This window comes from Micromys minutus (assembly GCF_963924665.1).
Source record: "Micromys minutus genome assembly, chromosome: 16".
NCBI lineage: Eukaryota > Metazoa > Chordata > Mammalia > Rodentia > Muridae > Micromys > Micromys minutus.
In genome coordinates, this window is record NC_137985.1 from 49,239,174 (window position 1) to 49,260,691 (window position 21,518).

At 38.0% G+C, this 21,518-nt stretch overlaps 1 protein-coding gene across 2 annotated transcripts in view; it reads left to right on the plus strand.

Moving 5' to 3' along the window:
- Nucleotides 1-21,518, plus strand: part of NPTN (neuroplastin) — a 65,478-nt gene that overhangs the window by 20,366 nt on the left and 23,594 nt on the right. Inside the window, exons 2-4 of one of the 2 annotated variants that reach the window (XM_080930363.1) lie at nt 13,746-14,093; nt 18,681-18,849; nt 20,639-20,733. In XM_080930363.1, the coding sequence (XP_080786489.1) occupies nt 13,746-14,093; nt 18,681-18,849; nt 20,639-20,733 (612 nt within the window). The remainder of the gene's footprint in view (nt 1-13,745; nt 14,094-18,680; nt 18,850-20,638; nt 20,734-21,518) is intronic. The other variant, XM_080930364.1, reaches the window with a different exon arrangement.

Sequence of the window (21,518 nt, forward strand, 5' to 3'; positions counted from 1 at the left end):
CAGGTTCACCACTGATGGCTTTTCTCTCCCAGCTGCCTACATGATAGTTAGCAGGAAGCACATTTTTAGGTAAGTTCTAGCTAAATTTCACTATGTCCTGTAACCAAAGTGTGCTGTGTCTTTAGCAGTAGGATTTCACTCTACTAGTTATGGTAGAAAACTAAGAACAATAATAAAAGCCTGTGTTGTTTTGGAGGCTTCTGGGTCCCCTCTGGTCAATCAATGTTTTGTAGGGCAGTCTCTCACACCTGGTACTGAGATTTTCATTTATTACCTGTGTCTGTCCATGCAAGCTATTTGTCTTTAAACTCCTTTAAAAATGCATGCATTCATTCATACATACATACATACATACATACATACATACATACATATATACATACATACATACATACATACAATAAAATTCTATACTACATGCAATATATAATTATATATTTTTAATTAGCTTGCAAAGTAATGTTCTTCCTTAGGATATTTACACCTTCCAGCACTATAAAAGCTAGCCAGTAGGGACGAAGCTTCCAGGTGAATACAGCTTGATTTTTCCCAAGTTCTCTGACTCAAGTATTGTCAGCAGTAGGGTCTTATTATCAGACTCTTAGGTAATCAAGGACACTGGATAGTCTGTGATAATCAATACTTTAAAATGGTTATTAGTTGTTTTTGTTTCTTTTGAGAACTCTCTATTCAGTACCATGACCCAGTTTTTTTTTTTAATGTTAGATTTGACTATATTTTATATACTAATCCTCTGTTTGATAAATAGCTGGCAAGGATTTTTCTCCTCTTCTGTAGGTTAGGTTCTCTTTTCACTTGAATGGCAGTTGTCTATGTGGTACAAAAACATTTTAATTTCATTGTATCCTAATTGCTAATTACTGGCCTTACTTCCTGAACAATTTAAGCCCTGTTGCTAAGGTCCTTAACCTGCACCTGTATCTTGAAGTGCACTATCTCTTTTTCTTCTCTAGCAGTGTTCAAATTTCAGGTTTTCTGTTGAGGTCCTTGATCTCTTTGGAGTTTACTTTGTTCATGTGAGATAAGGATTTAGTTTCATTCATTTACATGTACAAAACCAAAAGAGGGCATCAGATCACGTCACAGATGGTTTCGAGACACCATGTGTTTGCTGGAATTTGAACTCAGGACCTCTGGAAGAGCAGTCAGTGTTCTCAACCACTTAAGGGAGGTGCTCTTAAGCCATCTCGCCATCTCTCCAGCCCTATCATCTAAATTTTAAGATTGAGTTTTTTTTTTCTGTTTTGGTAAAAAATATCACTGGATATTGATTAGGATTGCATTAAATACGTAGATTGCTTTTGGTAAAATAGCCATTTTAATGAGATTAATCTTAATCTGTGAGCATGAGAGATCTTTATTTTTTAGTGTCTTCCTCGGTTTTTCTTCAGTGTTTTCAAGTTCTTATAGAGTCTTTTATATTTTTGGTTAGATTTATTTCACAGTTGTCATTGTTGTTTTGGAGGCTATTGTGAATGGGACTGTTTCCCTGATTTTTTTTTTTTCTTCAGTTTGTCATTGGTATATAAGAAGGCTACTGATTTTTGTGTATTAATTTTATGTCCTGATGTATTGTGTAAAGTGTTACTATAAGAGTTTTCAGTCTTTCGAATCTCATACGAATGGAATCATACCGTCTGCAAATAAAGGTACTCTATTTTTTTTTACTCTTTCCTGCCTGTCTCTATCACTTGATTTTCTTGTTTTACTACTCTAGCTTAGATTTCCAAGTACTACTGTATTGAGTAAGTGTGGAGAACATAGACATCCATGCCTTGTTCTTGCTTTTAGTGGAAATACTTTGAGTTCTTCCTGTTTAATAAAACATTGCTCTCTTTGCCCCATCTACTTCGAGAATGAAGACCATTCTCAGGAATCAGATGGTCGACATTCCAGAAAACAACAGACATCATTCTGAAGGGGCGCACAGTCATTGTGAAGGGCCCCAGGGGAACTCTGTGGAGGGACTTCAATCACATCAATGTAGAGCTGAGTCTTCTTGGGAAGAAAAAGAAAAGGCTCCGTGTTGACAAATGGTGGGGTAGCAGAAAGGAACTGGCCACTGTCAGAACCATCTGCAGTCATGTTCAGAACACGATCAAGGGTGTCACACTGGGCTTCTGCTACAAGATGAGGTCTGTGTGTGCTCACTTCCCTCTCAACGTCGTTATTCAGAAGAATGGGTCTTTGGTTGAAATCTGAAATTTCTTGAGTGAAAAATACATACCTGGGGTTTGGATGAGGACAGGTCTTGCTTGTTCTGTCTCTCAAGCCCAGGCAGATGAATTCATCCTTGAAGGAAATGATGCTGAACTTGTTTCAAATTGAGTGGCTCTGATTCAGCAAGCCACAACAGTTAAAAACAAGGATATCAGAAAGTGGATGGCATCTACATGTCTGAGAAGGGAACCATGCAGCTAACGAGTGAGACCTCAGTTACCTAGCTCCAGAAACAAGATGCTGATTACAAGTACAATTTGGGGACAATAAAAGATTTATATATTAAAAAAGTAAATAAAAAAAATAAAACATTGTCTGTAGGCTTGTCTTGTAGAGCCTTTATTATGTTCCTTCTAGTCTGAATTTTTCAGGTTGCATTTTTCCTTCCAAGATAGGGTCTCAATATGTAGCTCTGGCTGTCTTGGAACTCATTATATAGATAACATTAGCCTCAGATTAACAGAGATCTGTCTCCTCAGTGCAGGAATTAAAGGAGTATGTCACCATACCTATCCTTTTCAGAGCTTTTAACAGGATGGATGCTAGTTTTTTTTCAAGTTTTTTTCCTGAATCTATCAAGATGCTGTATCTCAGATTTTAAGTTAACTTTTACTCTGCACAGTACTTGGGAAATAGTTCAGTAAGCAAATTGGATTGAAGGTATATTTTCAGTTTATAAATTAATAAATTGAAAGGACAAGACAAACTAGGGACTGTAGCATTTGTTTATAATCCTAGCAGTCAGGAGTCTGAAGGAGAAAGATCAGGGGTTCAAGGCCAGTGTTGCTTCATAAGTTTGAGGACCATCTGAGGTGCCTTAAACCCTGTATCAAAACCAAATAGAAAAGTGAAAATATAAAGCAAAAGTTATGGAGTGTAGTTTGTTTTTTGTTACTTTTGGTCTTGGAACATCCATTCACCTGCTGAAAGAATGGTTTTAAAAATAACTGTGTAGCTCTTTCTTTTACTTTTCTTTTTGTCTGAACAACTTGGGCATGCAGCAGTTTTGGAGTATCTTAAGCAGTAGTTATCAAAGTATGGTCCCTGGATCAGATAGATGTACTAGCATCAGAATCTGGATCACTCTCAACAGTCTGTGTTAGTAAGCTCTCCAAATGATTTTGATGCAAGAAAATGTCCAAGAATCACTCCTTAAGCTTTATCTAAGGAACATTTTTACCTTTGATAAATAATAATAAAATTTCTCTTTGGAAATAATTCAAAAGCTGGAAAGATAACTGATATACTAACATCCTGGAATGTGAATAATAAATTTCCCACTGTGCAATGAGTGGTTTTTAAAAAAACAAACAACAAAACAGCAAGCACAGTGGAGGTGGAGCATGCTTTTAATCTGAGCACTCTGGAGGCAGAAGCAGGTGGATCTCTACAGAACAAGTTCTAGAGCAGCCAGGGCTTTACACAGAGAAACCCTGTCTGAAAAAACAGACAATCAAAAACCCCAGAAAACAAAACAATAATAACAAAAATACAGACAAGGGCATTTGCTACCTCTTTAAAATAAAATATTTTCTAGACTTTATTTAGATGATCAGCTTTAACAACTTGTCTTATGCTCATGGATGTGTCATGATAGAAAAAAAATGAGATGAGTTGTAGTGTTCTGAGTTCTGTAACTCAGCTGGCCTCATAGCAGTCACCCTACCTCAGTCATCAGAATTCTTTGACATTTACTCACTATTGTAAGTAGTTGTCAGAGACTGTAAGCTTTTTACCAGAAGCTACACTGTAGGCAGTTATGCTTCACAGAAAAGTAGTGGAAATTAGCTTTTGTTTTTAATTACTTATAGTTCCTGAAAATGGTTTGTTTAACTTGTAAAGATTATCTGGTGATATTTGTTAAAGTATGATCAAGAAGATTTGTTCAGACAGGAAGTGGCACTTTAAACAGAGGTTAGGTTCCACATTAAAGTGGGTAAATTACCACTTTAAGCTAAGGGGAAGGATGAGAATCAGTGAATGATCCTGGTTAAACCAACCTGACAGGTTATCTTTTCTTTTTCTTTCTTTCCTTTTTTTTTTTTTTTTTTTTTTTTTGAGATAGGGTTTCATTCTGTAGCCCTGGCTGTCCTGGAAATAGCTCTATAGACCTGGAACTCAAAGAGATCTGCCTGCTTTTACCTTTCAGGGCTGGGGTTAAAGGCATGCCACCCTGACCACTTTCTAACAGAATTTTCATGGAAGAAAGACCAGAGTGTTCAGACCTTACTTGAGGCCTAGTAAAGGATGCCTGATCATACACTGAGAGTTGACAGATATTGAAGATAGATTTTTTGTTTTGATTTGATTTTTTTGTTAAACTGACTTAACAGAATTCTTTTCTAAAAGTGGCTCGTACAGGGATATACATAGATGATCCTAGAAGAGTTGGAAACATGAATTAATTTTAGTCAAGCAAAGAATTGTCAAATTGGTATATCCAACCTTTATAGCATATCATTTACATTTAGCTTGTAATAAAGTCTAACCACAGGGCCAGCTGAAGTACATTTTTAAAATGCTTGTCTACAATTTTTTCTTTTGTTTTAAAATTGGTTCTGTTTTCTAAGAACACCATTTTGAACCATAGCTATATTGGTGATCTTTTGAGATTAAAAAAACAAAACTTAGAAGCATAAATATGTGAAGGTTTACTTTTTAAGCCATAACATTCTTGGCTTACAAACAGATCATAAAAGAAGCTTTTCTGGGCCCAAGTGTACCAGAAGCTTTAATTTGTGGAATTAAAAAGTGAATCAGTTTTCTGCCAGATATACCATACCTATAGTTCTACTACTTAGCAGTCTGAGGGAGTAGGATGTGAAGTCATGGCCAGCTTGGGCTACATAACACAAAATTAAACCTCCCAAGAAAGATGGCTTACTTAAAGTTTCCAAGGAAAACTAGCTTGACAACTGCATGTGGCTGCTCCATTTTCCCACCTGGGCATATTTCTACTTTTAAAAGGCCAAGCAAGATCAAGGTCAGATAGGACCTGATTTATATTTAGTTCCCCTCCCCTCCTACTTTATTTACTTTGCTCTCTGGGTTAAAGAAGAAATGTTTCTTAGTCTCAGGGTAAATATTTAGTAGTGAAACATTTTATCAGAAGACTGTAAAATCCCAGACTAAGTGTCTTTGCTATTTCAGCCCACACCAAGGTTATTGGATATTGAGGTAGCCCTTGGGACTATAGTTGTAAGAGAAATAAATGTAAGAACTCATTTCAGCCTTCTGATTCTTTTCTTTGTTATTAAAATCTTCCAGTTCAGCTAGGTGTAAAACATAACTTTAATCCCTGTACTTGGGAGGCAGGGCAGGTAGATTTCTGTGAATTCAAGGCCAGCCTGGTCTACATAGTGAATTCCTGTACAGCAGAGTTCCATAGAGACCCTGTCTCAGGAAAGAAATCCCCCAAACCAACCAACCAAACAAACAAACAAAATGAAGTCACAAATGAAACCGAAGCTAATTCAGTCTATTTTTTAGATTTGGTGTCAAGTTCTATATTTTAAGACATTTCATTTTATGTATATTAGTGTTTCTGGCTTTATGGTTCTGTGTATTACAAGTGTGCCTAGTGTCCATGGAGATCAAAAGAAGGCATTGAATTCCTTGAAACTGGAGTTACAGATGATTGTAAGTGTCCACTTGGAAAAATTAAAACTGAGTCCTTTGGAAAATCTTTTTTTTTTAAAAGCCAAAATTGATTATGTTGTTTTTATTTTTACTCATAATCTTACTTTATTTAAAGTTGGTCACTTTCTTTTTGAAACTTGTTGGAATTCTTTGTGCTGGTGGCTTTTAGTGTTCTTACAGAAAATGGAAAAATGAAAATTTAAATAAGCCACTGGGATGACACAACGGTTGCTACAACAAGCCTAACACCCCAAGTTTGACCCCAGTGCCCACCACTGAAGGAGAGCTGAAGTTAAAACATTCAGAGTTGAGCACGTTGGTGCGTGCCTTCATCCCAGGACTCAGTACACAGGTGGATTTCCTGAGTGAGTTTGAATCCAGCCCACTAGATACAGCAAGCCAGGGGTACAGAGGATCCTCCACAACACAATTACATAGATGGTTTAAATAAGTCGTGCCCCCACCCCCGGAATTTCCCCCAGTCAAGATTTTGTATTTTTCCAGCTTCTTTTAAAGTATCTTCACAGAACACTTAGGGCTACTTAGGGCTATAAATTATAGAGTTCTTATATAATATGCATTTTTAATACTGTATTTGTAGCTTCATAGTTACAGGTATTTTTATATACATGGTTCATATGAACTTCACATTACCATCATGGATAAGATAGGAATTATTGTTTCCAGTTTTCAAATGAGAAATTTGTGATTGATGAAATGGAAGACTCTAGTAGAGACCCTTAGGTATTTATTTATCTGACAGTGTAGACTAAGGGTATCAAGCCTTGGATCTGCACCACTACAGAAATTTGGTGCTTGTATTTTTCTGGGATGAGAGAATCCTGTGGCCTTTTAGTTATATTTAGGATTTTTTCTTTGCCAGTGACTTTTTTTTCCCCTTTGCACCAAGGGTCTTCCATTAGTTGGTCTGGAACTCATTATGTAGACCAGGCTGCCCTCAGACTTACAGACCTGCTTGTTTTTGTTTTCTCAGTGTTGGATAAAAGGCCTGCACCAGGCCTGCTTGGTCAACATTAAACCCATATAGCTCAGAAGATTGTGCTTGCCTAGTCAGTGGGAATTGGCAGCAAAACTGAAATGAGAATGCTTGTTGCAGATAATTTTCTCCACTATTTTTTTTTTTTTTTTTTTTGGTCTTTCCAGGAGATTTAACATGTGGATAATCCTTTACAGTTTTATAGAACTGTTTCACACATGTTATATGATCTTCATAGCATCATTATTACTATTTGAAGAAACTGTTGTAAATGCAGAGAATTTAAGTTGTAGAGATACTGACTCAAAGTGTCACACTATTTTCAGGCTGAAGTTAACTGATTTGATCTTAATAAAAATCCTGCAAACTCTAATTAATCTCAAGTTCTTTTGAATTTACAGTTTATCCTAACCAAATCTAGTGTTTGCCTGTATCACTATTATTAAGCCAACTTGTAATTAATATACCTTATTCTGAGTTGATGAGATGGTTCAACTCAGTAGGTAAAGGTGCTTGATTCCAGGTCACTTGGACAATACAAGGCCAGAACTGACTAATGTAGCTTGTCCTCTGACCTTTACATGGGAATGGCCACCAGCACGTATGCAGAAGTATTCACACATGCATGCACACAAACATACTGAGGTGGATGGATGCAGGAGGAAAGAGAGGGCTGTTTTTTTTTTTTTTTTTGTTTTTGTTTTTAAAGTCTGTTCTTTCTTTGTAAAAAATACTGCCTTTTTTGTTTATTGGTTGTTTTCTATGTTTTTGAGGCAGGGTTTTATTTGTAGTCTGGGCTGATCTAGAATGTTGTACTGCCTCTATTGGGCTTCCTCCTTTGGTCATAATCTCTCTCAATTCAGTGGTTTACAACTTTTAGCAACTGCCAATTACTTGTGTCAACATAGGTGTATCTGTTGTTATCACACATTACCATTACCATAGTGGTCCTTATTTTATTAGAAAAGTTACGGTTGATTTTTTGGTTAAACAAATCAACAAAGAATCTAAGTTAAATATATTTTGTGTGTGAAGTCCTGTTTCTCAGGCTGTTGAGAGCAATGCCAAAGTTTGCTCTATGTGGTCTGTTTAATATTTATTTCTTTGGAGAAATACGAGAATAGGTAACATTTTTGAGTGGTTAGTATGTGCCATGTGCTGTTTTAAGCTGTGTTGTTATGTAATCCTCACAATAACCCTCTAAGGAAATTGCTATTATTAGCTTCTTTTTACAGATTAAGCCGATGAAGCTCAGAGAGGTTAGGCCACTTCCCTAAGGTCATATAGTTAGTAACAGAACCTCATGTAAACCCAGGCAATCTGATTTTATTAAATTTAAATCACTAAACTATGCAGATTTTTTCTCATTTTTACTTTTTGACATCAAGTAGATTTCTAGCTAATTCAGGCTAACAAATCCTGTTGCTATTTTGGATGGTATAATTTCAGAATCAAGGGAAGAATTTGGTTTATAATGATCTTAATATCCACACTTTTGACATGTTTGTTTTATTGAAAGGATCAGGCTTGTCTTTGAAAAATGCTTTGTGATGTCTGCCATCTCCACCTAGTGCTAGTGATCAGGATAATCTAATAGTTCAGCACCAGCACCACCCCCAGCATCTTCTCTTGCAGAGAATGAGGTTGCCCTATTTCTACTCCCACTGCCTTGCCTATCTTTAAGCCTGCCTTACTCTTGGTTGTATACATGGAATGACTGCCTATGGACTTTTGACTAGTTTGGTGTTAAGTAATAGTGATATATGCATGGTCTGCTTAGTTAACAGAAACAAGCTGTGTAGGCTCAAGTCTGACATTTTCCCAGCAGTTCTATGCAGATTTAAAATACTCTTTCCATGTAACTACCTTGAGCAGTAGGTCTTGTGCTCAGTCTTATCTTGGAAGTAGTTGGTTTGAATTTGTGGACATGTATGAGAGAGAACAGATATTTTCTCACATCTTTGCTATCATCTCTTTATTTTGAGATATGAAGGAGAGAACAGCATGAGCCACCCACAGAAATCAGTTGTGGGGGGCTTGGAGGAAACAGCTTTCTTTCTTTTCTTTTTTCTTTTTTTAAGAAAGAGGCAAGTTTAGACGAGATTTTTGGAAGTTTGACCTTGGCAGTAGTCAGCTAAGGGACTGAAGTTTGTGTTACCTGTATTGTGGTTACCTTGAAGGCAAGTGGGTATTCATTGGTAAAAATTCTTTTCCTTAGGGCATATGTAGAAATAGTTTACAACTTGCTCGTCTCTGTTCCCTTTCTCTTTGCACTCTTTTCATATCTACACACCCAGTTTCTCCTGCCAGAGAGCTCCTCCTTTTCCCTGCTGCTAGCCCCAGCTGTCATCTCCACTTCCCATCCCCCAGCCTCAGCTATGCAATGTCTCATTACACTTTTCTGGGTTTTGTTGCTTCTGTTTTCACCAACTCGTCTCAACGACAGCTTATATTCCATGCCTCCCTAAAAGCCTTGTATCATTGTGCAATCAAGTAAGTGCTTCTGGTGGTCCCCTAGCTTCAGGCCGTTGTATATGTTTCATGTTGAGAGCACGGTTTGTTTGAAAGCTCTTGGTGATGAAAGGTAGAGCAGTGAGTCAGGTTCTGAGCTGCTTCTGAAAGCTGGTTCTTCTGAATTGGAGCTAATTTTGGATAGATAATGAGGCCAGATGATTGCCAATAACCTTTCTTGCTAATTGTGATTTATTTCACAGTGCTGTATAGAAATGTTCTTTCCCAGTATGGAGGGGAAATAGATCTATTTACATGCTTTTAAAAAAATGAGTGTTCAGCTATCAAGGAATCTCATAGTTTCTGTAGAAACACTATAGTTTGTGAGAAAGAGCCTCCAAATAAGAATTAAAGACACCGTAGTCCCAGGTATACTTAGGCTTGGCCACTTAAGTTACCTTGGTTAAGTCATTCTAGTGGAAGATGCTTACCTAGTGTTTTGTGTCACCAATTAATTCACTAAATTAAATGATAAAAAGTATATCTATTTTTTAATGTCTGTGCTCTTTTTTTTTTTTTTTTTAAACTTTTGTAGCCTTGTAAGACACATTGATTGCAGTTATGGACAGTGTTAAGAGACTATGCTTTGGCTTTGGGTTATTTTTCAGTTCTAAGCTAGACTTTCATGATGATGAGAAGAAAAAAAAAATCCTTCCATGACTCTCCAGTGCTAGGGATTCAAAACCAAGCAAGGGGGCACTCTTAACACTTAGCTACATCCCTGGCTTTCAGCACTTAACATTTTTTTGGGCTGTAGAGTTTGTAACATTACCTTTCTTAGAAAGCAGTATTGGGAATAATGTATGTAAAGTGCCTGTAATATATAACTTAGAAATCTTTGCCTTAGAGATGGGAGGGTTCAGGAGCCTCCATTCCTGACTTAGGAACTATTTACTGAAAGTTAATGGCTACTGGAGGAGAGAGAACTCCTTTGTTTGTTTGTTTATTTGTTTTTAAGGATGTAACTCCTAGTTAGCTGGATCACACTCCAGTGGATGGCCCCATATCTATAGGAAGCTCAAAGTGGCCTCAGTAGGTTATTAAAAAGGAGGTAGAGCTAGGAGATTTAGGAGGTATAGTGAGAAATGTGATAAAATAGGTGTAAATGTGATTAAAATGCATTGCTTAAAATTTTTAAAAGGGTAAATACTAAAGAAAACACTGCCTAATGTTTTGATATTTCTTGTCTGTTTTAAGATAGTTTTAGTGGGCTGGAGAGATGGCTCAGTGGTTAAGATCACTAAATGATAAAAAGTATATCTTTAATTTACTTTTAAATGACTATGGTAACTTTTTTAGCCTTGTAAGTCACATTGATTGCAGTTGTGGGCAGTGTTAAGAGACCATACTGGCTGTTAAGAGCTACTGGCAGTTCATCCAGAGGTCGTGAGTTCAATTCCCTGTACCCATATAGTGTCTCATGACTATCTTTAAAGGAATCTGATGCCTCTTCTGGAATGCAGGTGTACATACAGTAGAACACGAATATACATAAAACACATAAAATAATTTTTAAAAGATAATTTCAGTCCTTTTAAAAGAAGATTTATTTTATGTGTATAAATGTTTTTGCCTGCATGTTTGTACAGTATGAATGTGCAGTTCTTAAAGAGGCCAAAAGAAGGAGTCTGACTCTGGATTCTCTGGAACTAGACCCATTTGTTTCTGAAAACCAAACTTGGATCCTCTGTAAGAATGAGTGCTCAGGTCCACTGAGCCATCTTTCCAGCCTCCTCAATTTTGTTTTTTAAAAGGTTTAAATTTATCTTATAATTTACCAATTCAAATAGTAATTTTGACTTGGTCTTGATTTTGTTTGTTTTGGTTTTGTTTCTGAGACAGGGTTTCTTTGTGTAGCCCTGGCTATCCCAGAACTAGCTTTGTGGACCAGGCTTGCCTCAAAATTCACAGAGAACCATTTGCCTCTGCCTCTGAGCACTGAGATCAAAGGTGTGCGCCACCATGCCTGACCTAATCCTGGCCTATTTAGCTAAACATGTTTTCCTCCAGCTGAGTAATTTGTTTTGTTTTGTGCAGTGGGAATTATGTTTAGATCCTTTACTCTAAACCTTTGAGTTGTATAATACTGGGATTTGGGGTTGCACTGGAATTTCATGGGTTCTGCTGGCTTGGAACATCCTTTTTATATTGGCATAGTCAACAGATTGGTAAGCAAGCTTTAGTCTAATAACTGCTATTCAGAAGAAAGGAGAACATAACACAAGTCTACTAATAGGTTTCTAGGACACTGTCAAGTACATAAATACAGCATCTAAGGGATCTGAGAGTCCCACCTTTATGGACAGTGTCAGAGTGAAATGTGTTTTACTGATCAGAAATATGATTAAAATAATCTTCACGGTGTTTTCAAGAATTTACTAATAACTAGTTTTTTTTTCTGGCAATTAGACTGATAGTTAAAACTGGCTTCCTTAACCTCTACTATTTGTAGGCAATAACTTTCTGGCAGTTAGCAGTTTATGAGCATAACTTAGACAAAGCCCTTTAGATCAGCATTTTACCCAGCAGCAAGCTCAGTTCTATACCGGACCTTGGGAGTTCTTTTCTGTATTTATTAAACAACTTTTGTGTCTAGGATTGACATTTTTTTGGCTGGTTGCACTTGTATTAGTTTCTTACAAGGTCCTAGATCTTGCAAGAAAGAGCTTATAAAAGGTCTTAGATCCAAAGGGGAAGTTTCAAATAACATATTCAAAGCACAACATTTAGTCTAAGCCTGTTGATTACTGTATTTCTGTATTATTCACTCTGAAAGCTAGTTGAAAGGCCAGTATGAATTTAGAGGTTTTGACCTGTACCTAAATATGATAGTCAGCACTGCCTTAGTATTCTTAGATCCACAGAGTGGGATTGTCTCCAAAGGCAGATACTGCTTTGGTTATAAACAGGAACGTTTCTATGTAGCAACTCCCATTTTCAGTTAGCTGAAATGTTTACATCCCTGGCTTCTAGACAATGGAAAACCTGATGGAAAACCTTTCATTTTGTTCGCCTGTTCTCTGGAGTGTTCTTAAATCTAATATTGGTAGATTCTGACGTGGTAATCTGTTCACTATAGGTGAGCATACTTAGCTCATCCGCCACTCAGAGTGCCTCCTTTAAGTTCTTGCCTTATTATACTTTAGGGCATTGCCTAATGGTAGAAGTTTGGGAGGAAGAGGAGCCTGGGGAATGGATGAGTGGATACTTGCCCCATGGTATCTTTCCCACTATAGATTTTACTCCAGCTTTTAAAATAAGTCTAGAAGATGATATTTTTTAAAAAAAAACTCTGCCATTACTAACCTAACTTGTCTTATAGAAAGCAAGATGTAGGCATCCATTAGTTCTGAGTAGTGCCTAAAATGCAAGTTGAAGCATAACCTTCACCCTCCAGTTTAGTTTAATTCAGCAGTATACATTTCTCATCCTCTTTGAATTGACTGTTAGTAGCCAGGCAATTACCCTTTGTTGGAACAGCCTGTCAGGAGCCACAATTATTTCAAAGACTGGCTTTTCAGGAGATTTTACTCGTAGGATTTATAGCATCATGAAGAGCATTGTCTTCACTGGCATTGATTGGGTTGCTGCTAGTGTTGGTTCAGCTCCCGAGCTGAGCACAATAGGTCTCACTTTGGTGTGAAGTACAGACTGTGCCTTTTTTCTGTTCTTGAGGATCTGTATTCAGATAGATGCATAGACAGCTGAGCTGTTTGTTTGCTATGGGCCCAGGGAAGATTAGGATATGGAAAAGTCTAAACTAAGGTTAGTATCCTACATGTGAGAAATTTGCTGCCCTTCAGCTGAAATTGGGACTCTGAATAATAAGGGAAGGTACTAGGTCAGTTAATGTACTTCTTGTTGAGGTTTAGGAAAGATGATGCATCTCTAATGAAATGTTTACTCATTCAAAAATGATCCTGACTTGGCATAAAAACCCATTACCACTTCCTGTTACCTTCCATCATTTGCCTGAGTTTGGAAAGGTAATGGTTTTGTGCTTTATGGAAGGATGTTCTTCCCAAGACCTAAGGCTTTCTCATTCCTACCAGCTGGGCCCATTGCTAAAATGCTTTCCAGTGGGCTTGCTTCTGCCTGGCCAGCATCTGGGCTGCCCCAGCTTGTAATTGGCCTGCCTTTGCTTCATAAGCTTCCCAGGATGGTTCTTCTTCTAAAAGCTTGTATGAATTGCTATTACTGTCTCTTTATAGTTTAAAAATGAATCCTTTTTTGTTCTCTGCAACTCATTTGCTTTTTTCTTTTCTTTTCTTTCCTTTAAATTATTAACACCTGTTGATTCTTTTTTTTTTTTTTTCTGGTTGGCCTGTCACTGCATTCCTGCTCCCCCTCCCTCTAGCTGGGTTTGTCAAGTCGCCCATGTCAGAAACTAAGCTCACGGGGGACGCCTTTGAGCTGTACTGTGACGTGGTCGGGAGTCCCACGCCAGAGATCCAGTGGTGGTACGCAGAAGTCAACCGGGCAGAGTCTTTCAGACAGCTGTGGGACGGTGCTCGGAAGCGCCGTGTCACCGTAAACACCGCCTACGGGTCAAACGGCGTGAGTGTGCTGAGAATAACCCGGCTCACCTTGGAGGACTCTGGGACTTACGAGTGCAGGGCCAGCAACGACCCCAAACGGAATGACTTGAGGCAAAACCCTTCCATAACATGGATTCGAGCCCAGGCCACCATAAGCGTCCTTCAGAGTGAGTCCAGCACCCTACAGTAGTAGTACTGTAGTCTTTAGAGGTGGCCCAATGACCCTTCCCTTCTGCTTCCTTTCCCTCTACCCTAATATAGTTGCTTACCCCACCCCTTGTCTTTGTTTTTTCAAATCCATGACCCATTTGGTTGTAGTGTATGAAAACATTTGTGGCTACTTTTTTTTTTTTTTTTTTTTTTTTTTTTGCTGTCCTTTCTATTTCCCTTATCTCCCAACCCTTCTCTGTGTCTTTCTCCTCAGGAACAAAGAACTTGAGGAAATCCATGACTGTCCAAAGTCAGCTTCGCTGGGAAGAGGTGGGGAGGGAGAACTGGGAAAATAAACAATTTTTTAAAAGCACAAATGCCAGGCAGTGGGATGAGGGTAGCATTGAAATTGTTTTTTTCCTTCCTCTTTAATTTTGTAGTAGGTTTCCTGCTATCCTTTTGCTGAGTGCTTCTCTGGTGCCTTTCTATTTTTGGTTTTTTTTCCCCACTCTTAACTACTTTTTATTTCCCCTGTTCATCTATTGGAAGCTCGCTCTGAATAGCTAGCTGCCTTCACCTCTATGGTTTTAAGTTTGTGTCTGCCCAGCCTTTTCCCTCGCTGTGACTTGGTGTCTTCCTGTTCTGTTGATAGGAATGTTGCCAAGGTGCAATGTGGTAGTGTGTGTTTTGTTGGGTGGCATGTAAGCTTGGATATTTCCATAGCTCCAGCTCTTTTTCTTTTCTAAAGCAGTGGCATGTGCTTCTCTGACAGCAGCCCTCCAATGCAACAGCACAGTTCTTACTGGGCCTGTTTTCTTTAAAGCAGCCACCTGAGATTTTCTCCCTTAGTCTTGTTATCAGGAGCTAAGTACTCTGAAGCTGAAAATTATATTTTTAAAACTCTTATCACACTGTCTTGAAAGTCAGAATTGTATCTGGTTCCTATCCACAGACAGCTTGACTTTGATGTTTTCACAAAATTCCTTATCCTAGTGGATGGTAAACGCAAATATAGTTTGGAAATCATTCACCCTGTTTCTTTGTCTTTAAAAAAAAAGTTAAACTTTAATCCAAGTCCTGTGTCTGTTACGTTAGGTTTGAGTGACCAATTCTCCTTCTGAAACCTGCATGGTAGGAAGCAGAGCCCACCACAAAATCCGACCTCTCACCAGGAAGGGTTCTAGTCCTGCATTTGACTTGGTTATGACTGAGGGGCATTCTCAGTTTAATGGAGGGACCTCTTACACTGTTGCATGGTTTTGAGTGGCTTGGTGAGAGACCTGACTGATTTAGAGAGAAGTAGTAAATAAAACACACTGTTTTTGTGAGCAGTTTGGTGATAGCACAGTAATACGAAATCTCTATACTTGGAAAACTGAATGTATGTTTTTGAATGTATATATGGAAAAATACCACATTAGTATCTCTTTTGTATCCACTTGGAAAACTGGACTAGGGGATGTGAAAGGGAGACAGGAGGGCTGTTGCAGTTGGTACTGCTGAATCAGAGAGCCTGCTTCTGTGAAGAGGAAAAGAAAACCTGTCTGTGAAATGGGGAACATTAACCCAGCAATTTTTCTTTCTTTTAACATTTTTTTCCCTTGCACGCCTCCTTCTCCTGCCCCCTTGCTCCTTTCCTTAAACAAAAATCAGAATTATCAAAATGGCCACAAAGGTCTCTAGAAGAAGTTCATAGTTATAGACTGGGCATTAGGTAGTTTCACTTCCAAGAATCTTGCAGCTAAAAAGACTGGATATAGGGAGTATAAGAGTAGGACTTTGGAGTTAAGTATGCATCAGTTCCTGAGAGCACATAGTACTTACCCGGCTTATGGGTATCTGCATATACTTGAGCCATAGCCTGGCTAGTCAGTCTCTCCCTGGATATCCACATCAGTTGGTTAACTCAGTAATGCCCTGCAGTTAACTTGTTTTGTGATCTTAGGCTCCTTAGAAACATTGCCTCTAGAGGGAGGTTGAATTCGTCTAAGAGTGACATACTAGTATTTTCCCCAAAGCTCTTTGAATAATGTAAACCAGAAGAGAAATGGGTCCAGTTTTTAGGCTTGCTTTGCCATAATATGTTTTTACATAAACATGGTGGTTAGGGTAAGGGTCCTACCTACTGAAGTCAGTGACAAATAAAAATATTTGAATTTCTAAATGTTCATCTCTCTTGGACTTTCACTGGGTAGCACTGGGCCTCAGAAATAAATGTCCCACCTTCATTCTGGTGTAGAACACAAATGTAGTACTGTAGCCAAAGTAGCTTAGCATAGTGCCAGTTTCACACACAGTAATGACAGGAGTCAGATTACCCTACACTACAGTCCTCCAATGGCAAAGTATCAACTTGCTCCCAGCTGACTCTTTCCTGGATCCTTAACATTTAAGGGAAAAAGTACTTTCTTTTGCCTTCTAAGATTTCGTAGCAGAAAGTCTACCAGATTGCTCTCATCAACTTCTTTATCTCCCTGAGCTGCAATGATCATTTGCATCGTTACAGGTAAGAGTAGCATTTACTTTGCCTCCTTGTATATAAACATCTGGAAACTCTTGGCCTCATTCTCAGAGTTCACCCTTTCTCAGTGCAATCTGAGAGGAAGAACCAGGAGATTCCCAAGTGGGATAGAATATGAAATTGGACAATAAAAATTCAGTGAAAACTTGAAAGTGTGTTTGGGTTTAATGTTGCTTTTGATATACTTTTAATTTCTCTTCTGTGGAGTACTGGTTCTATCTTTTTCTCTTCTGTTTTTGCTTGGTTTTAATTTTTCTTGGAATTGTGATGCTTTCTGCTGATGGTATATGTGCGCCTTCCATTGCAGGGTTTGCAGCTGTTCTGCTCAACTTCTTAAAGCCCAGGGATTTGGCTTCTGTTCAGTGTGTCTTGAAATCATGGGACACCAATGCGCTAACGTGTTTACATGCATTTGCTTTTGTCTTAGTGGCTGCTATGTCTCCATTATTTGTATATGGAGACCTTGTTTGGTGTTACTAAATAGGACCAGTACTGAGTGGAAGATAACTCTTATCCCGTTGTCAGAATTGGAAATTAGTCAGTATCAGTTTGTTAATTGAGGCAATTACAAGATTTGCTTTATCATAAGATAGTAAAGATACTAACTTTATAAGCAGAAATATAACATGGGATAGAAAGTCATTAAGACGCTACATTTTCCAAATATCTCTTGACGTCTCCATCTGTCCTCTTCCCTCCTCTGAACTATATAAAAAGAAACAGTTTTGGAAGAGGGAGACAGTTCTATAATCAAGAGTTAGAACTATTCTTTATAAAATGAGGGAAGCTGCTGTGGAAATACATACTAGAAGTAGCCATATCCAGGGAAGTGGGGAATCAGTCATGGGTGTCTGAGGAGGGGTATTGTGGGGAAAGAGACACATACTTCTTAATGTGGTTGGGGAAAGGTGATTGGTTGAGACTTCACCTGAAAGACAACATTTGATCCAAAATAGAAAAAAAAAAAAACCCTAAATCTGTGAAAAGATAAAACACAAGCAACATAGTTCTGATTATAATATGGAAATAAAAATTTTAAAGTTCCTTCAAGATAAACCTACCAGAAATGATTCAATGTGATTTATAAATTTTCTGCTTAATGGGTTCTATTTAGCTAATTGTAAAATATTTTTGTAGACAGATGTTAAGTTATCCAAGTCCAGAATAGAACCAGAAAGAAAGGTCTTTACCTTGCATTAGGTAAAGGGTTTGGGGGTTAGGAGGTATTGGGAATTGGAAACTTAGTCAGATGTACTTTATAGGGCCATTTTTGCCACTGATAGTAATTTTGGCCTTGAACATGTCATTTTACTTTTCTAGCCCATAAAAGAAAGGAGTAAACCTTGCAGTTCTAAGTTTCTAGGAGCCCATATACCAAGGCATATTACGCTCTAGTATAATTGTATTGTCTTGCAGTGCAATGTGTTTTAAAGTGCAATTTTGAAAAGATTGTTTTGGGAATAAATATGGGCTGGAGAAGAGTCAGTGGTTCTTTAAGAAGTTACACTCCTCAAAATTTTAAAGAATGCAAGAGACTTCCATTGGGAAGTGTACTTTTAAATCTAATATCTCTTCTATGAAATGGCTGTGGTCGGTTTGCTGTAGGTTTAGCAGATTCCATTGTGGGAACAACCATACATGTATTATGTGTTGCTTTTCCAAGGTCCAGTGGCTCCGTAAGGAGTCTGTTACATAAATGACACACTGCCTTTGCATTCAGAACTGCAAGGCAGAGCTTCATTTCCTTATAGATGCTGAATTGGCTGGTGGTTCTTACTTCCTAAATTGTGGTATTGAGAACTGTAAGTGGATTGTTGCCAGTGCAAGCACATGTAATACTCCATTCTTTCACGTCTAGGCCAGCTGGTCTTCAGGCTGTTGTCTGCGCTAGTGGTCATTTGCTTATAATCATTGTTTTTCCTTTTTTTAACTTCCACCAAAGTGATAAAGTGAAAGTCCTAATGTAGTCCTGTCTGCCTTCCCTTTTCTTCTAGTCTCCCCACCCTACCCTATTTAACTCTCAGGCCAGGGCTACAAACAATGGAAAACTATGGCACTCTGTCATTATGTACTCTAATTACAGAACCAAGAATTGTCACCAGTGAAGAGGTCATTATTCGAGACAGCCTCCTTCCTGTCACCCTGCAGTGTAACCTCACTTCCAGCTCTCACACCCTTATGTACAGCTACTGGACAAGGAATGGGGTAGAACTCACTGCTACCCGAAAGAATGCCAGCAACATGGAATACAGGTGAGAACATTCTGGGAACAAAGGAGAGAGTATGTTCATAATCCTTCATCATTAGCAATTCACATTTATATGATACAATTATGAGTATGAAAATGCTAATTAAATGATACATTGTGGAGCTAGTGAGATGACTCAGCCACCAGGAATCCACATAGTGTAAGGAAAGAGCCAACTGTGGCAAGTTGTCCTGTAGGTGCATGCACATACATAGACTAGATAAATGTTTTTTAAAAAGAGAGATGCTGTGTGTGATGGTGTACATCTTTAATCCCAGCACTTGGGAGACAGAGGCAGGTGGATATCTGTGAGTTCAAGACCAGCATGGTCTACATAATGATTCCAGGACAGCCAGAATTATGAAGAAAGACAGTGCCTCAAACAGCAAAACATACACACATAAAAGGTGTGGCTGGCAGGCACGCACATGCACCCCCCACCACACACTCACTCATTCTATGAGTTACTTTGTTATAATAACTTGAACTGGTTCCTAAACTGGTTTCTATGCTTCTCAAAAGATCTTTCACATTAACGCATCTTATCTACATTAGGAATTTACATGTACATGTTGAAAAGATGAAAAGAATGTATTAAAAATTCAGTATGATCTTATTATTTCAGGGAACTGAGATCTTTTCCAAATTCAGTACTTTGATTGGAAATGCATTTGGCCTTCTCCTGGTGTGTGTGTGTGTGTGTGTGTGTGTGTGCATTTGTGTGCAGGAAGGAGTATATTGAGGTTGTGTGAAGTTGTCACCAGCTGTAAGCCTTGAGAGGAACTAATATCCTGGACACACATTCTTCTTACACTCATTTCTTAACTTGGTCTGGGTCCACACCGACTTGTTTATTCTAACTTTGTTCATTCATTAACTTGCTTCCTCGTTTCTTCACTACAGTGTGTGTAAGAAGGTGAGGGCTGAGCTATACATACCAAGACAGTGCCTACTTCCATACAACATGGTCTGCTACAGAGACAGATATCAGTCAAACAATATGATAAATACATGGTTACAAATTGTGGTAAATGCTGTGAATAACTACAGTGTGACAGTAATGGGGGAGGAGGAAATTTAGATGGCTTGGAAGTGAGATGTGAGCTCAGACCTAACAGAAAAGGACTTAAGTATGCTGGGTGATAGAGAAACAGTATAGGAGCATTTATGGAGATTCTGAGGTGGAAACAAGTTTGTCATATTGCAAAGTGCCTAGTAGAGCTAGAATATAGCATGATAATATTTTTTCTTTTTTTCAAAAAAAAGCTGAATTTGTGTGGAAAAATGTGCTATTGGTAGGTTTGGTTATTTGCCTTTAAAACAACAACAACAGCAACAAAAACTATACTTAGGTCTCTCTGTGTTGACTTCCTGTAAAGCATGCTGCTAAATCAGATCTTCAGAAAAGCTCAGAAAGGGCTTGTGAAACACTCCCTTCTGTTTGTCTGGAACTTCAAAAGAACAAATTTTTATTGATGGCTTCTCTGTATTTCAATATAATTTGTGCTTGGTGAAGCCCTCCATTTTCAATTGCTTGTTTTGTAGTTTGTTTCTTTCAGTAAATTGTAGCATCATAAGATTAAGGACCAGATTCCCATTCCATTTCTATTACTGGTACCAAGCAAGGAGTAAGGTATTAATATTTGGGAATACATAAAAGAATGCTCTTAGTGAGGAAGCGGTAAGTTGCAATAAAGAGAGATTTGGGAAGTGAGGTTCCTTCTTGTTGCCTGTTTGCTTTGCCTTCTGTTGCCCTGTTACCACATTTCATTTCTTTTCCCTTATCTCTGCAGGATCAATAAGCCAAGAGCTGAGGATTCAGGCGAATACCACTGTGTATATCATTTTGTCAGCGCTCCTAAAGCAAATGCCACCATTGAAGTGAAAGGTACAACTTCTCAAAGGCTTCAGTGTTAGGCTCTGGTTACTTCTGAGATACTTCTTTACTCTGGATGTCTGGTTTTTAAAAATTGTTATTTCTGTTTTGAGAAGCAATAGTATTTATAGCTAAAATGACAGGATTAGAAGCCTGGCTGCCTGGTTTAATACTAACTCCATTGTGTGCTAACTGTAACTATAATTACAACTATACTTTTCCAAGTTCCTGACTTCCATGCCTCTACTCTTTTATTTGTAAAATAAGGACATCAATAGCACTTACTTGATACATTTGGTGGGAGCATTAATTATAGTAGACTTAATATATAAAATTACTGTTTTACACGTCAAAATGTTTAGTAGTACTATCTTATATGATCCAGCATTGTGTAAGTTCTTAAGTCTTGTAGGTGTGATTCTATATAGGTCTTAAGGTGGTGATCCTGACCACATTTGTGCAAGTACTTTGTGCAAGCTTAATATAAAACTATTTGTTCTTAAGGAAATCTTGTGTGTGGCATCTTAAAGATGAGGCTATAGCAGTGAGTTTCACAGACAATTAGAATTATACAAATTTGACTGGAGAGATGGCTTAGTGGTTAAGAGCACTGACTGCTCTTTGAGAGGTTCCAAGTTTAATTCCCAAAAACTACATGGTGGTTCACAACCATTTATAATGGGATCTGATGCCCTCTTCTGGTGTGTCTGAAGAAAGCTACAGTGTGCTCCTATACATAAAATACTTCTTTTGAAAAAAAGAATTATACAAATTGTAGCTACCTAATAACACTAATC